The sequence below is a fragment of the Vanellus vanellus genome (genome assembly GCF_965231255.1).
Source record: "Vanellus vanellus genome assembly, chromosome: 6".
Taxonomy (NCBI): domain Eukaryota; kingdom Metazoa; phylum Chordata; class Aves; order Charadriiformes; family Charadriidae; genus Vanellus; species Vanellus vanellus.
In genome coordinates, this window is record NC_138911.1 from 67,641,269 (window position 1) to 67,655,588 (window position 14,320).

General features: G+C 52.9%; 1 protein-coding gene across 2 annotated transcripts; it reads left to right on the forward strand.

Moving 5' to 3' along the window:
* Positions 1-10,638: 10,638 nt before the first annotated feature.
* Positions 10,639-13,370, forward strand: OTX2 (orthodenticle homeobox 2; the record flags this gene model as incomplete). Of its 2 annotated transcripts, none has more annotated exons than XM_082485844.1 (3): positions 10,639-10,735; positions 11,155-11,327; positions 12,750-13,370. In XM_082485844.1, 3 exons carry the CDS (start codon positions 10,639-10,641, stop codon positions 13,368-13,370), a joined length of 891 nt encoding a protein of 296 aa, XP_082341970.1. The 2 variants fall into 2 exon arrangements, with proteins under 2 accessions (XP_082341970.1, XP_082341971.1); XM_082485845.1 differs by having other exon boundaries at positions 11,176-11,327.
* Between the last annotated feature and the right edge of the window lie 950 nt (positions 13,371-14,320).

Here is a 14,320-nt window from a genome sequence, read left to right on the forward strand (position 1 = left end):
ATATCCCGAATTAGGCAGCTCTTAAAAGTCCCTTTAAAAAACCAGGCGGCGGGGGCCAGCCCTAATCGCACCAACTTTTGGGGGTTGCGCTGCCATTAAAAAATAAAATAAAATAAAATAATAATTAAAAAAATAATCATAATACGAATGGGGGGGGGGGGGGGGGGAAGCCACGGGGACGGTGCTGCTGGGGTTTTGCCGGTGGAGCGGGGGAGCCGGCGGGGTTGACCGGGCGCTGCTGCGGCTGCCGGAGGAGGGGATGAGCCGCGGGCGCGCAGGGCGGAGGGGGGACGCGGGGCGCATCCCCCAGCACCTCTCAGGTACGAGCACTTCCATTGACATTGATGTAACTACATTAGAGTTAATGGCAGCAGCCTGGTCCTCATTATTAATTGTCTTTGTGTTTGGATAAAGTATGTAATCTTCTCCTCAACCACACCATTAAAATAGGTTGCCTTTTCAATTAAGAACTGTCTTGAGCACAGCAGTCAATTTTCCTAATGAAGATGCATTATATTTTCACTTTTTTTTTTTTTTAATAATGGGAAAATCCCACGTTTTCATTAGGCGTGATTACGGAGAAAGTACAAGAGGGGGTTTGTCTAAACTAAATGTGGCCCGCGTAGTGTATTAAATACCAGGCTTTTAAATAAATTGAAATTTCATACAGATAAGACGCGAGGTTGGGTACAAATACGGCCAGATTCGCTTCCTTCAGATTAAAAAAATGCAGAGCCCATTCTTTAAAACGCACTTATCAGATAGAAAATAATGATTAAAACAACTACGGTCGACTCTTAGCCGCAATTACTCGGGTAAACTTTTCACTCAGCCTAGTTTGCTTACATTAAACCTGAGGATGATGCTTTAAAATAGACTTGCACTTTCTGCTAATGTGCAGCTTTGGGGAACAAATAGCACAGTTTAATCATGCAGAAACACACGGGAGCCAGCACAGTCTCACAATTAATTTACCAAAATAAACCCGGAGCTGCCCTCATTGTTTCATATTTAGCTTCCACTCCCCTCCTTCCCCTGGAGAAAAACAGCCCTGATTCTTTAGAAAGGAGGAAGGCTGGGGGAGCTTTGAGGGAGTTGGGATTTTTTTTCCTCCTTTCTTTTTTTTTTTACATTGGAAAAGAAATATTTCATGGCGTGAAAGCAAAGAGTTAAATTTTACATAATGTAAAACACTTTAAAAAAATGAAAAAAAAAAAAGAAAAAGGAAAAGAAAAGAAAAGAAAGTGGGATATTTGTGAGCCTGAGAAGCTGCAAGAGGACGGTGTCTGGATTTCACCGCAGGGTTGTACTTGTGGGATCTTTGTTACCGGACACACAGACACTCGCGGGCGCAGAAGCCAGACCCTTCCCGCCGGGAAAATACCATTACCCATATACAACTGCAGAAAGGAAAAATTAACTGTCATCTCCGAGGCTAGTTTTAAAGTTTCCGATAGGAAAAATAACTCCTTGCAAGGGACAAGGAAGTTAAGCATAAGAGTAATTTCTTATTCACGTGGTAACAACAGTTGGTTTCTCATCTTTTGCGAGCTTTCTGCATCGTGGTTTTGTTTGGGGGGCGGGGGGGGCGGCTGCTTTTAGGGGTTTCGGGGGGTATTTTTTTAATGAACATTTGTTTCTCCACCAGCCAGCGGCTGAAGAAGATCTGCAAAGAATGGCAAAGAAGATTTTCGATTAAAACCTTAGCCCATCTCCACGGATTACTTTATATCGATTCCTATATATATGGCTGCAATTGATGGGCTCTAATTAAAAATCCAAAGGCGGGGGGGGGAGGGAGAAAAAAAGTTCTTTCTGGGTCTCAATAAAAGGAGCTTTTCATATACGGGAAATAAAGGTTGTAAAAGGTTACAAACGAAAGACTAGTTTAAAGCTTCTCTGCGGTTTTCTTTTCTTCTTTCTTACAAAACCCCTTTTCTGGCTCTTTCTCTCCCTCCCCCCCTCTCCCCCCCACCCCTTCATTTCTCCCAAGTTTGCCAACACGCAAGATATGGGACTGTAACCGTTATTTTAATATCTGGGTTGGGAGCTATAATCTGATTGCTGCAGAAAGCTGCTCATCAAGGTAACTTCATGGCCTGGAGAGAAAAATTATGTAAACTGGCAGTATTAGCGCCTTTCATCAACACACACACACATACACATACACACACACACACACGGACACGCAGACACACACCCCTTCCCCAGTCTCCCGCACCGGCCCCCGGGGGACGCCCCGCACCGGCCCCCACGCGTGCACACACCACACACACCCCCGCACAACCTCCCCCAAAGGCTTTTTTTTTTTTTTTAATTATGTAATGCCGTTGATTTATTTTTCTATTTAATTTGTTTTGTTTTGTTTTGTTTTGTTTTGGGGGGGAGGGGGGGATACCATTTCCCTCCCTGTGCACATCAGACCTTCCCTCAGGTGCAAGCCCTGACCTCACTTTCCCTGCTCTCGGGGCAGCATATTTAGGACTTGTCTGGCTCCGACAGGACCTGAGCAAATTGCAGATCACCCCTAAATACCTCCACCATCCCCTTCTCTCCCCCCTCCCCCCCGGACCCTCCATCTCAATTATGAAACTTGGTTTCATCTAGGCGAAGATGCCGCCTTAATTTTTCTTTTCTTCTTTTTTTTTTTTTTTTTTTCCTTTCCCAAAGGAGGTGACGGCTCTGCCATCCCTCTCCCAGACGCTTGGAAAAGGAGGGGGATTTATTTTTTAATTTTTTTTTTAAGCATTCCGGCATTTTAAAACGAATCCGACCCTTTCTCGAAGTGACACAGCTTTGCCAGTGCCTCTGGCTTTGCACCCCCAAAATGGAGATTTTGGAGAGGGGGGGAGGGGGGAAGTGTCGAACTAAAAAAAAAAAAAGAAAAAAATCCAACAGCACAAAAAACCCTCACACCACCAACCCCCCCCCAAAAAAACAAACAAAAAAACAACCAAACAAAAATAATAATAATAATAAAAAAACAACCCACAATTGAATTGCAGATAAACTTCAAGGAAAGTCTGGAATATTTTAACTAGACACAAATCCGATGAGGGAAAAGCTTAAAAGTGCGTAGCATGCATCGCTTGCCGGAGCTGATCCGAGATACAAAGATGACAAATAATAAATCGGTTCTTTTTTTTTTTTTGGGGGGGGGGGGGGTGGCTTGCCTCCTTCCTTAGCCTCCTTCCTTAACTTTCACCCCACCTGAATAAATGATTAATTTATTTTTTTTCCCCCCCGCTTGGTCATAACATACGAGGGCGGCAGCTCCGCGCAATCAGCCTGGTGAGCGATACACACGGCAACAAAACCACTCGCGAAACGGTCAGAAGAGTGGGAAATTAAATCAGAGGAAGGAGAAAGTAAAGAGGGAGAAAGAGAAGAGAAGAAACACAACTATGCAGAGAGAGAAAAGGGCTCTGTAACACGATTGGCATCGGAAAGTTGGAGAACTTACTGAGAAGCAGAAGTTACAGTTTCTTTTCATCCCAGAAGCAGGTTTTGGTTCTCTGAGCACAAAGTTCTTAGAGGGCAGAAAAATCACACATTTCCACTCACTCCCCGTTAGCCCCAGCTAGTCTGGCTCTCTGGGGCTGTACCTGCTCTGAAACGCTTTCCAAATGGACCAGAAAAGACTGGAAAGTTGGGTTTTTTAAAAAAAAATCATTAAAAATAATTTTAAAAAACACCATTTCCTACAGCTGCAACAATTATTATTAAATAATATTATTTTTTTGCAACTTTTCCCCGAGCTGCAGAAGGCTGAAGGCAGAGGCAGCTGCGAAGTGTGTGCAGGATTGCTCCAGGAAAGGAGGTTCCCCCTTTTTCCCCCTCTTAGATCCAATCTTTGCAAGAGCCATTCCGACACATTGCTAAGCTAAAGGGAAATTCTCTTTGATAAAGCGGTGTTCCCAGCTTCTGGGTTTTAAAACCTAAATCTATATTCAAATCTGGCTGAAGGTGTGTTCTGGGATTTATGAAAGCCTCTTAAAGGGGTAAATTTACCAAACCGTGACAAAATCATCACAATCTTACTTTAGACATCTGAAGTGGATGAGAATTTTAAAGAGACCCTTGTTTATTTAAGTAACACTGTCCATCTCTGCCACTTGTTTTATTGGCCGCGAGAATTATTCCCAACTTCTCCGGCTGGAGGGCGGGGGGGGTGGTGGCGGTGGTTGGGGGGGTGGCAGAGGGAAAGGCTGGGATGTCCCTGCCGCCTCTGGCAGGCTGCAGGCAGGGCACAGCTCTGCCCGCCCGCTGCCCCACGGCCAGGCGGGGATGTCAGCCCGGTTGGGCTTCCAAACCTCCTCTCCCGGCTACTTTCTTCAGGCACTGCATTTTATTCCCCTGCCTTGCTCAGCCCTCCTCTGCCACAGCCCGGGTTCCTCCAGCCCCCAAACACCCCTTCCTTTCTTTCTTTCTTCCTTTTTTTTTTTTCCTTTTTTTTTTCTTCTTTTTTTTTCTCCCCTTTTTATTTTTAATCGATTTCGAAAATACCCTCCTGGTCAGGATACACGGGAACGAATTATCTCCCTCATTCTTCCAAGGTGGATTAAGGTTATTAAATAATATGTGGGGGCGGGAGACGATGGCAAAGGCGGAGGGGCGGGGGGGGTGGGGGGTGAAAGGGGGGGAGGAAGGGTTCAATCGGGATATTTATTACTGGTGCTCTGCTAAAGGAGAGGCTGAGGGGCGGCGTGGCCGTGCCGACATGCGGGGAGGTGAGAGGGACAGATTTGCCCGGCGCGGATCCCTGTGCAAGGGTTGGGGGGAGAGGATACTGCAAAGGGATGGGGGGGGCTGTAGCCACCCCTCGCTACCCCCCCTTCAAAAAAAACCACCCCCAAACTAACAAATAAAACCATAAAAAGTTGTCGTCCCCCCCCCAAAAAAAGTCTCACGGTTCAAGGGTGTTGGGAAAAAAAACCCCAAAACAAACAAACCAAATTCCAAGGAGCGCAGGGGCCGGTGGTCTCGAGGGGGTCTGGGGGGGTACTGACCGGGGGTACCCCGGGTACCAACTTTCCGCGAAGTCGCGTGGCTAAAAAAAAAAAAAAAAAAAAAATTAAAAATAAGCGGCCAAAGTGGGAGCGGCTCCGGCGGGCAGGGCTGCGGCTGCTGCTGCGAGAGGGGCTGTTTTGTTTGTTTGTTTGTTTATTTGTTTAATTTCCTCTCCCCTCCTTCCTTCCCTTCTGCCCCCTCCTTCCTCCTCCTCTCTGGGAGGCAAGGAAAAAAAAAAAAAATAAAAAAAACCCCAACAACCCAAAAACCACCAAAAACCCCAACCCACCCAAGCCCGAGCATCCCAAACCTGCTCCTGCAAACCTCCAGCCCGGGCTGCACCGACAGCGCTCGGGATTGCGCTAAAGTCCAAGGACAACCACATCGGATTGCACTGCGCGCAGCCAGGCTCGGAGAGAACCACAAAGAGGCGAATTAATTGCTATAACTTCATTAACATAGGTCACCCCATTAAAATGATGGAGCCGTTGCGTATTTTCCCCCTATTGTCAGAAGTGAGGAAAGTGGGTGAGCGCTCCCTCCCTCCGACCTGAGCCGCCTCCGTCCTCCTGCCTTTTGCCAAAGCTTTATTTTCGGGTTTCTTTTGACCCGGGAGAAGTTGAGAGGGAACAGGAGGTGGGAGAGGAACGTCCCGGTGCCCGTCCCCGGTGAGTCCGGCTGGCGGAGAGCCCCCCACGGCCCTCCTCACCCCCACCCCTTCGCTGCCCCGAGTTTATTTCTATTAAAATCCAGGCAATTCCGTATTTGCAAAGTCAAGGCAGCGCCGCTGCCTAAGTCCCGTTCTACAGCATCATTCGTATACATCTTTAAAAAAAAAAAAAAAATTAAAATACATTTATATTCCCCCCAGGTGAGTCAATTCCTCTCGCCCCGGGGGATATTTGGCCCCTGGGAGGCGGAACGGGGGGTTCGGGCCGCTCCGCGGGTGCGGTAGGGGGGACCCGGGGCTGGGGTTACCCTGGCACCCCGATCCCCTCTGTCCCGAGGCGGGAGGGGAGTCCCCCTCTTTGCTCCCGCGGGTTTCCTCCTCTCTGCTCAGCCAAGGGCTCCTGGCAGGCTCCGCATTCGCCCCTTCCCAAATATTTACTTATATATTTTAATATCTTTTGTTGTTATTATTCTACACCCCTCAGCTTTTTGCTGCCCCCCCCCCCTTCCCCGGGCAATACGCTAACGCCATCGCCGCTGTCCATCCCATTAAATTTGAACAATGACTTCATACGCTCCGCTCCATAATGTATATTTTTAAACCGAGCAGGTTCTCTTAATGTATATTCTCGTGTCATTTCGGTGGCTGTTATTTCTCGCTTGATTGTCCCCCCGGTACAGCAGCGGCCTGTTTTTTCCTCCCCCTGTTGTGTGTTTTTATTATTTTCCCCCTGGCTTAGATGTGTCAATCACTCTCTCCCTGCCATTGGTTGGAGAGTTTGCGTCAAAAAGTTGCCAGAGAGGCGCTTTCTCAGCAAAGCTCCCCGAGAGAGGTAGAGACCTCAGCTCCAACGCACCCCGCCACTAGTATTAAAAATAAAATCACTTGACCAGCTCCGGCACCGACCAGCTCTGTATGTACCGAGCCCAGACCCCGAGCATCCCTGCATCCCTCTCCCGCACCGTCCCCTCCCCTTTCTCCCCCATTTATTCTTCTTTTTCAAACATTTTCTCTCTCTCTCTCTCTCTCTCTCCCCCCCCCCTCCCCACCTCTCCCCACACCCCACCCCAAGCCCCCCCCTTTTCCGATGGTGGTGGGCATGTGCATGCGGCGAGCTCTCTAACCTCCCGCTTTGTGTTTTCTCTTCCCCAGCTCTGCCCGACCCCTGAATTTGGCGAGGATCCGGGAGCAGGTTTCACCCCGAACCCCCCCAGCCCTGCCCGCGGCTCCGGCGAGGCTCGCAGGTAAGTCCGCTTCATCCTTCCTCGGAGGGGATGTTGGGCGGGGGGGGGGGGGAACATTGCCCGGAGGGAAGAAATATAGGAGCAAGGAGGAAATTCAAATTATTAGTATTTATTATTATTATTTTCGGCTTCCCGGAGGAGATGCGGAGCTGCCCGGGGGAGGCCGGGCCGGGCCAGGCGGAGGAGGAGGAGGGAGGCGGCCCCGGGGCCGGGGGGGTTCGGCCTTCGGCGGGGACCGGGAGCTGCTGGATGAAAAGGCGAAGGGCCAAAGCCGAGAAGCGGAGAGGAGATTTTTCCCACCGCCTCCTTCGCCCGCCCGTGGCCGGGCTGTCTCCCGTGGGGTCGGGCGCGGAGCCGGCTCCCTCCTCCGCGGGCAGACGCGGTTCTTCACCGCGATTTCGTTGGGGATTTTTTTTTTTTTTTTTCCCGGCCTGATCCTTTGGTTTTTAGTTATTCCCTGGCCCCAAGGTGGACTTTTAAAATTCGAAATAACCGGGAAGAATATTTCTTCCCTCTCTCGGCTCCAGCCTGAGACTCCCTCCTCCTCCTCCTCCTCCTCCTCGCGACGCGGAGACTCAGCAAAGTAATTTTGCGAAGGTTTCTTTGAGCACTCGGGGAGGCCGCAGAACTGCGGCTGGAACGAAGCAGGGAGAAAAATCTTCAAGGCGTTTTGGGGCCGGAGCTTCATGGCTCGGCGCGGGTGAAAAGGATGGCGAGAATGGCATCCAGGTCGGAGAGGGGCTGGAGCTGGTTTCCACCTCCCTGATTTATTTTTTTTTTCCCCCCGTTTGTTTTAGCCGCGGGAAAGCGCTTCCCATAGACACCGATCGGGTATAACGCGCACCGCTCCGTGCCCCGACCTCTCTCCGCGTTGACAAAGAGAAAGTCGGGAAAGTCCTTGTGCACCGCACAAGTTTCTTTAGAGCTAAAACCCCCCTCTTCGCTGCAGAGATTTATTTAGATTTCGGCTCCCCCGAGAAGTTGTGTTTTGTTATTTATTTCTTTTGAAAAGATGCAACTCTAGTTAAAAAAAAAAAAAAAAAAAAGCGGTTAAAAAAATGCGAGCGGGTGGCGGTGGGGAGGCAGAGATGGGTCAAACGGCCCCGCGGCGGAGGTCGCTGCCCGCCGAGCCCGGCTCCGTCGCTCCCGGCCGCTTCTTTCGTTTTGCCCGCGCCCGAGAGGAGCCGGCGGCCGCGGAGCTGCGCGCAGGTTTGGGGGGCGAAGCGCGGGGGGCCGCTCAGCAGAGCCAGTGGAGGGGTTCGCCCCCGGGCGGGGAAAAATTTCGATGTTGAGAAATATCAAGCCAAACCTCCCCTCCGGGAGAGGGTGTGTGTGTGTAAATTGGAAAAATAATAATAATAATAAAAAATAAATAATTAAAAAAAAAAAACACATGAAAAAAATAATTAAGAAACGCGCTGGATCGCGGTGCGGGCAGGGAACCGAGCTCTCGTTTGCAAAACAAAACAAATTTCTTTTTCTATCTCTGCACCTTCCCCCCCGCTCCCCTTCTTCCGCGGGAGCCTCTCCGCGCTGACTCCGCGGCCCGGCGAAGCCCCCCCCGCCCCCGGCAGAGCCGCAGCCTGCGCGCCCGGCCGCGGATCGCTGCCTTGCATTAATCAGCCCGGACGATCAGCGGAGCTGGGGCCGGTGGCCCGTAATTAGGGAGCGTGTGCCGCCCGGATTATCTCGTTAGTTTATCAAGAAAACATTTATTATAATTAATTCTCGGACGGGGTAATTATTATTGAGCGAGGGCAGAGCAACTGGTAGCCGGGCTCTTTGCGGAGCGGGTGTGTGTGTGTGAGTGTGTGAGTGAGTGAGTGAGGGGGGGTGAGGAGGGGGAAAGGTGACAGATTGCGGAGCGGAGCCGTTGCTCCGCGGGCTGCGGGGCGGCCCCGGGATGCGCGGCCGCGGGCGAGCGGCTCCGCAGGCGGCCGCGCTGGGCTGGCGCCTCGCCGTGCTGCCGCCGAGTTTAACAGAGTGGAGGTTTGGGATTGTTTTTTGGGGGTTCGTTTGTTTTTTTGGTTTGTTTTTGTTTTGGTTTTTTTTTTTTAGAGTTTTTGTTTCTTTGCTTGTTGGCTGTTTTTTAAGCGTGCCGCAAAACCAGCTTTGCTCTCCCGCGCATCCTGCGCTGGCGAATACATCGGCGGCTGAAAGCCGCCCCTACACCGGCTACCTCCCCCCCATCCCCCCGGCAACGCTGCCCCTTTTCAGCCTCTCCCCGTGTGTGTGTGTGTGGAGGGGGGGGTGTCTGTTAAAACAGGGGCCCGACCTTGCGCTCCCCGCGCGAGATGCGCATTTTGAGGGCGGCAAAGCGCTTCTCCCCGGAGGGGAAAAGGGGAAACTCCGCACCGCGGATAACCAGCGCCGACGGGGCTGGCGGGGGGTGGACCGGGGCCCGGGGGGGGGGGATGTCCCGCAGAACCCTTCCCGGTGTAGCGGCTCGTCTCCGGTGTGCGCTCGGTAGCGGAAAAACTTGAGTTTTGAGGTGTTTGGGGCAGAAAGTTGCGTTGAGTTCGGTTTTCCGACGGCCGCCGGGAATGGAGGGAAGGGGGAGATTTTGCCCCAAAAGACGACAACAACAACAACAACAAAAGGATATTCTTCCCAAGGGGAACAGTCTTAACCCTTTCGAGACGCCCGGGCTGGTCCCTCGTCGGCCATTTTTTTTGGCGGCGGGTGTGTTTGGGTCCCCCCTCGCCCCCCGTTCCAGAGCGCCCGGGCCCCGCCGGGGCAGCGAGCGGGGCCCCGGGGGAGCCGGAGCCCGGGGAGCCGCTCGCCCGCCCGTTCGCCCACCCGCCGGGGCCGTCCCGGGGCCGTTCCCCACCGAGGTGTTTGTTTAGCTTCAGCTCCGTCATCAAGAGTTTCTTGAAAGCCTAATAAATCTGTTACTTGCCTCCAAATCTAATTACCCGGAGTACTAATTAGGTGCAAATGGCCGGTGGAAATTACTGCAGACGTGGACTGATGGCGGTAGAGCAGAAAAGTTTGTCTCTTCCCGAGCGGGCATTTGAGCTCTGAAATGCAGCAGCGTCGGGGGGAAGGGGAAAGAAGGGGGGTGGGAAGGTTTGAATGTTGCCCAAACCTGGGATAATTAAGGTCCTTGCAAGAGACTAGGGGAGAGATAGGTTTCTTGAATTGTTTCTTTGTTTCTCACCCTTGGGCTTTGTTATCTGCATTATTTATTTAGCCGAGGGGTTCTTTGTGTCTGCCAATGGCCCCAATCAAGTTTTGCTTGAGACAATTAGCCGGTGCCCGGCCGGGAATCCTATGCAAATGCCCCGGGCTGCCGTACAATGCGGGCAGTTGAAGGCATGGGGGGGTTTTGTTCGGGCAGTAATTACTGGCTGGGATGTGCTTCCCCCCCGCCCCCCTCTCCTCTCCTCGCCCTTTTTGGGGAGACATGCGTTTATCTAGTCAGTCTCTCCCAGCTCCCAAATCCGGCTGGGGTCCGGCTTTACGAGCTGGAGGATTTGACGGGGGAAGGCAGAGGGGATAAAAGCTGGGGGGTGGGGGCCGGGGACAGGGAGCTGGCCTGACCCCCTACTCCCTCCTTCCCTCCCTCCCTCCTTCCTCTCTCTCCTCCGCAGGCACCTGGCGGCCCCCCCCGCCCGACGGCACCCCCAGGCACCGCCCGGGGCAGGCTGGGCGCTCGGGCGGCTCCCCCTCGCCCGGATTTCGGCCAACTCTCCTCCCCGCCACAACTTTAGCATGATGTCTTATCTTAAGCAACCACCTTACGCAGTCAATGGCCTGAGTCTCACAACCTCGGGCATGGATTTGTTGCATCCGTCCGTCGGTTATCCCGGTAAGCCACTTTTTTCTTCCCTTCCCGCTCCCCCCGCGCCCTCGCTCCCCCTTTTTTTCCCCCACGGAGGAGAAGCCGCCGGGCTTTTGGAATCTTTTGGAGGCACAACGTGCTCAGGGACCGCGATGGTGGGACGCGTGGGGTCCCCCCCCCTTTCTCCCTTCCTCTTCACCCTCAACTTTTTATCCGGGGAAGGGTCTGCAAAGAGGGGGAACCCTCCTGCTGGAGGTGGGGGTCAGATGCTCCAGACCCATCCAGGGGAGATGTGGAGGAGGCATCGAGGTGTGGGATTATTGCTGGTGGCGACTGAGAATTGGGGTGCGTGTCTCCCAGGAGAGGTGGGGGCAACAGGGGTAGCACCCCTGGGGAGGGGGCTGGAGGGGACGCAGGGGACTGAGGGGCCGCTGAGTGACAGCCAGGGCCTCTGGCTCCTTTCGCAGCCACCCCCCGAAAGCAGCGGCGGGAGCGCACGACCTTCACCCGGGCGCAGCTGGATGTGCTGGAGGCCCTTTTCGCCAAGACCCGCTACCCCGACATCTTCATGCGGGAGGAGGTGGCCCTGAAAATCAACCTGCCCGAGTCCAGAGTGCAGGTAGGAAGCGGGGTGGCCCCGGACACCCTCTGCCTGTCCCCCACCTCCATCCCGGCTGGGGCTGGTGTAGGGGGTGGGGTCAGTCCTGGAGCAAAATCAAACCCCTGTGGGGTGAAGGAGGCTCATAGATGGGTGAAGATGCAGCGGGGGGGGGGGGGGTGGAGTGGCAATTTGCCTCCCCAGGGCTGGAGCGTGCCCTCTCCTTCCTCCCTGTGCACCGAGAGGGGTTGGTGCAGCTCCCAAATCCCAGTTCCTGAGCCCTCTGCCCCCTTCCCCAGCTCCCTCGGCCTCTCTGAGCCGGGGTGGGCTCCCCAGCATCCCCAGGCCCTGCACCCTGCCTTGCCCTGGGTGCCAAATCCCAGCCTGTCCTGTGGGCATTTGGGGCACCTGCGGAAGCCGTAAAGGATCCCCTCCCGCCCTTCCCCAGGGATCCCTGCATCCCTGCATCCCTGGAGCAGGGCCAGACCGGGATCCCCTTTCTCATCGGTACAGACTGGGGGCTGCTTCTCCCTTTGAAGGGACTTTGATGAGCGGGAAGAGGCCTTGGGCGGAGGGGACTCCTCTCCTGGGGCAGGGCCGCGTCTCCTCTGCAAGCAGCCTGCAGGGGCCCAATCCAGACAGCATTTTGGAGGTGCTGTTGACAGGGCAGGAGGGGAGTCCTGGGGGCCTGTGCTGCCCCCAGAATGGATCCAGGACATCCCTGCAGCTGGGGCAGGGCAGCTCCAAAGGCATCCCTCCTGCCTCTTTGGAGGCTTCCTGGGGCTGCCTGGTGCCATGCTGCCGGGGGACTGGGATCCCTCCATGCCAAACCCCAGCCTTCTCCCCATGAAACCTCCCCAGCACCCCTCCTCCCCGGAGCCTTGGTCCCCGCTCAAAGAGGGGGAGACGGGTTGAGGGGCTGGCCCTGGCGGGGGGAGAGAGCAGAGGGTCTCTTTAGAGGGTAAATGAGACATCTTTACCCCCCTTCTCCCCAACCCCTGCCTCTGTTTCCCTAATTGTTCCCTCCCTTTCTGATGCTCTATTGTTTCTAATTAAGGGCTTGACTTCAATAGGCCTTAAACGATGATTCCTGGGGGTCCCTGGCTGGCAAACAGCAAATAGGGAGCGCTTCCCCCCCCCCCCCCCCCCCCTGCTTCGCACCCTCCCCACCTTTTCCCCCAAAAGTGACCTTATTAAGCAGTTTGATTTGCCCATTTCCACTTGTTATTACTGCTAATGATCTCAGGGAGGGGGAGCCCCGGAGCTTTTCCTTGCAGCAGCCTGCAACCCTCCGCTCGCCGGGGAGTGCTTTTAGTGCCCCCTCCCCGGCGAGGTCTCCCCGCCACCGGCTCTTCCCCCCTTCCCCCCTCCCCGCCTCGGGTTTTCCAGTGCATCCCTAACACCAGGCTCTTTCTCTCTCCCTCCCCGTCTCTCCGTCTCCAGGTATGGTTTAAAAACCGCCGAGCCAAGTGCCGGCAGCAGCAGCAGCAGCAGCAGAACGGGGGCCAGAACAAGGTACGGCCGGCTAAAAAGAAGAATTCTCCGGCCCGGGAAGTGAGTTCGGAGAGTGGGACCAGCGGGCAGTTCACTCCCCCCTCCAGCACATCGGTCCCCACCATTTCCAGCAGCAGTGCCCCCGTATCCATCTGGAGCCCAGCATCCATCTCCCCGCTCTCCGACCCCCTCTCCACCTCTTCCTCCTGCATGCAGAGGTCCTATCCCATGACCTACACCCAGGCATCAGGCTACAGCCAAGGATACGCTGGCTCGACCTCCTATTTCGGAGGGATGGACTGTGGATCTTACTTGACCCCTATGCACCACCAGCTTCCCGGACCGGGGGCCACCCTGAGTCCCATGGGTGCCAACGCGGTCACCAGCCACCTCAACCAGTCTCCAGCCTCCCTTTCCACCCAGGGCTATGGAGCCTCCAGTTTGGGCTTTAACTCCACCACCGATTGCTTGGATTATAAAGACCAAACCGCCTCCTGGAAGTTAAACTTCAATGCTGACTGCTTGGATTATAAGGACCAGACATCGTCATGGAAGTTCCAGGTTTTGTGAAGAACCTTTGTGATAACGAGAGAAATCGCTACGAGAACGAACAGGCTGGGCTGAACGCTCCAGTTTTAGTCAGGTCTTGGTTAAATTAAAGAGAAAAATTAACTCCACGGACAAACAAACGAACAAAAAAAAAGCTGACAGCGACAAGAGGGGGGACAGTGTTGGTGTGATCCCGTTCAGACTCATCTCCTGCTCAGACGCTCTGGAAAAGGAATAATAAAGAGGAAAAAACGGAGGAGGAAGGCCTTAAACGGACAGATCATCTAGTGAGCAGAAAACAGACAGACCCATCTGTGTTCTTTCTAGTTTTAGGCAATTGTTGGGTTTCTTTGTTTGGAAGAGGTGGGAGATCGTCCCACCTATGGGCCAGTTTTAAAAAAAAAAAAAAAAAAAAAAAAAAGATAAAAAAAAAAAAAAGTCTAGGTTTTTATTTCTTTTTTTTGTGTGTGCGTGGAAAGATCCTTCACCCAGAGGTTTCCAATGTGTTAGCCAACCCTCGGTTAAAATATTCGGAATGGACAGCATCTCTCTTTTTGTCCCTCTTTTTCTCCCTGCCTCTTTCTTTCTCTCTCGCTCTCGAGCTCATCCAACTGTTTCATGCCCAACTTGCTCAAGTTGGTACCCGGAGAACTTGGTTCAGGGCTGTGTGGGTTGTGTGACTGATTGTCCTAGCTGCACTACTTTATTTAAAGATTAAAAAAAAAAAAAAGATAATGTTCATAAGGAGTCAATATGTAGTTTTTAAGAGACAATCAGTGTGTGTCTTATATAAATGGTACATCTGTGGTTTTTAATCTGTGCTAGACTTCAAAACTGTGATCTCCTGTATTGTATGCAACTATGAACTCCGCACCAGCGGGAGTTCTGCTGTGATTTAAATAGGTTATAATTATAAGTGAAATTCAGAGCAACTGAGTTACCTATTATCATCTTTTAAAAAAATAATAAAA